General features: G+C 64.1%; 1 protein-coding gene across 1 annotated transcript; it reads left to right on the top strand.

Moving 5' to 3' along the window:
- Positions 1-5: 5 nt before the first annotated feature.
- On the top strand, positions 6-345 carry LOC104515199 (insulin-induced gene 1 protein-like; the record flags this gene model as incomplete). Its single annotated transcript, XM_010159094.1, has 1 exon — positions 6-345. A coding segment is annotated over one exon (340 nt), but the record flags the coding sequence as incomplete, so codon positions are not given.
- Positions 346-368: the final 23 nt, after the last annotated feature.

The raw sequence follows: 368 nt of genomic DNA, 5'->3' as shown, positions 1-368 counted from the left end.
GGCACAAAACCCAGCTGGGGGACACGGCTGCGGGTCTGGCCGCCAAGGTGGGCGAGATGCTGAGCTCCTCCGTCTCCAGCCCCTCGCTGGCCTTGGTGGGTCACGGAGCACGCAGCCCCGGTGCCTCCGGGGCCAGCAGCACCAGCAGCAGCACCGCCAGCACCTTGGACTTGAGTCAGCACCTGGTGCAGAGGAGCGTGGTCCTCTTCGTCGTGGGTGCTTTCATGGCCCTGGTGCTGAACTTGCTGCAAATCCAGCGAAATGTGACTCTGTTCCCCGACGAAGTGATTTCTACTCTCTTCTCCTCCGCCTGGTGGGTGCCTCCGTGCTGCGGGACAGCAGCAGGTGAGTTGCTGACTCCACGAGTG

The sequence above is a fragment of the Eurypyga helias genome, unplaced genomic scaffold, assembly GCF_000690775.1.
Source record: "Eurypyga helias isolate BGI_N326 unplaced genomic scaffold, ASM69077v1 scaffold47429, whole genome shotgun sequence".
NCBI classification, from domain to species: Eukaryota; Metazoa; Chordata; class Aves; order Eurypygiformes; family Eurypygidae; genus Eurypyga; species Eurypyga helias.
Note: the sequence above shows the minus strand (reverse complement) of the source record. Positions and strands in the feature narration are given on the sequence as shown.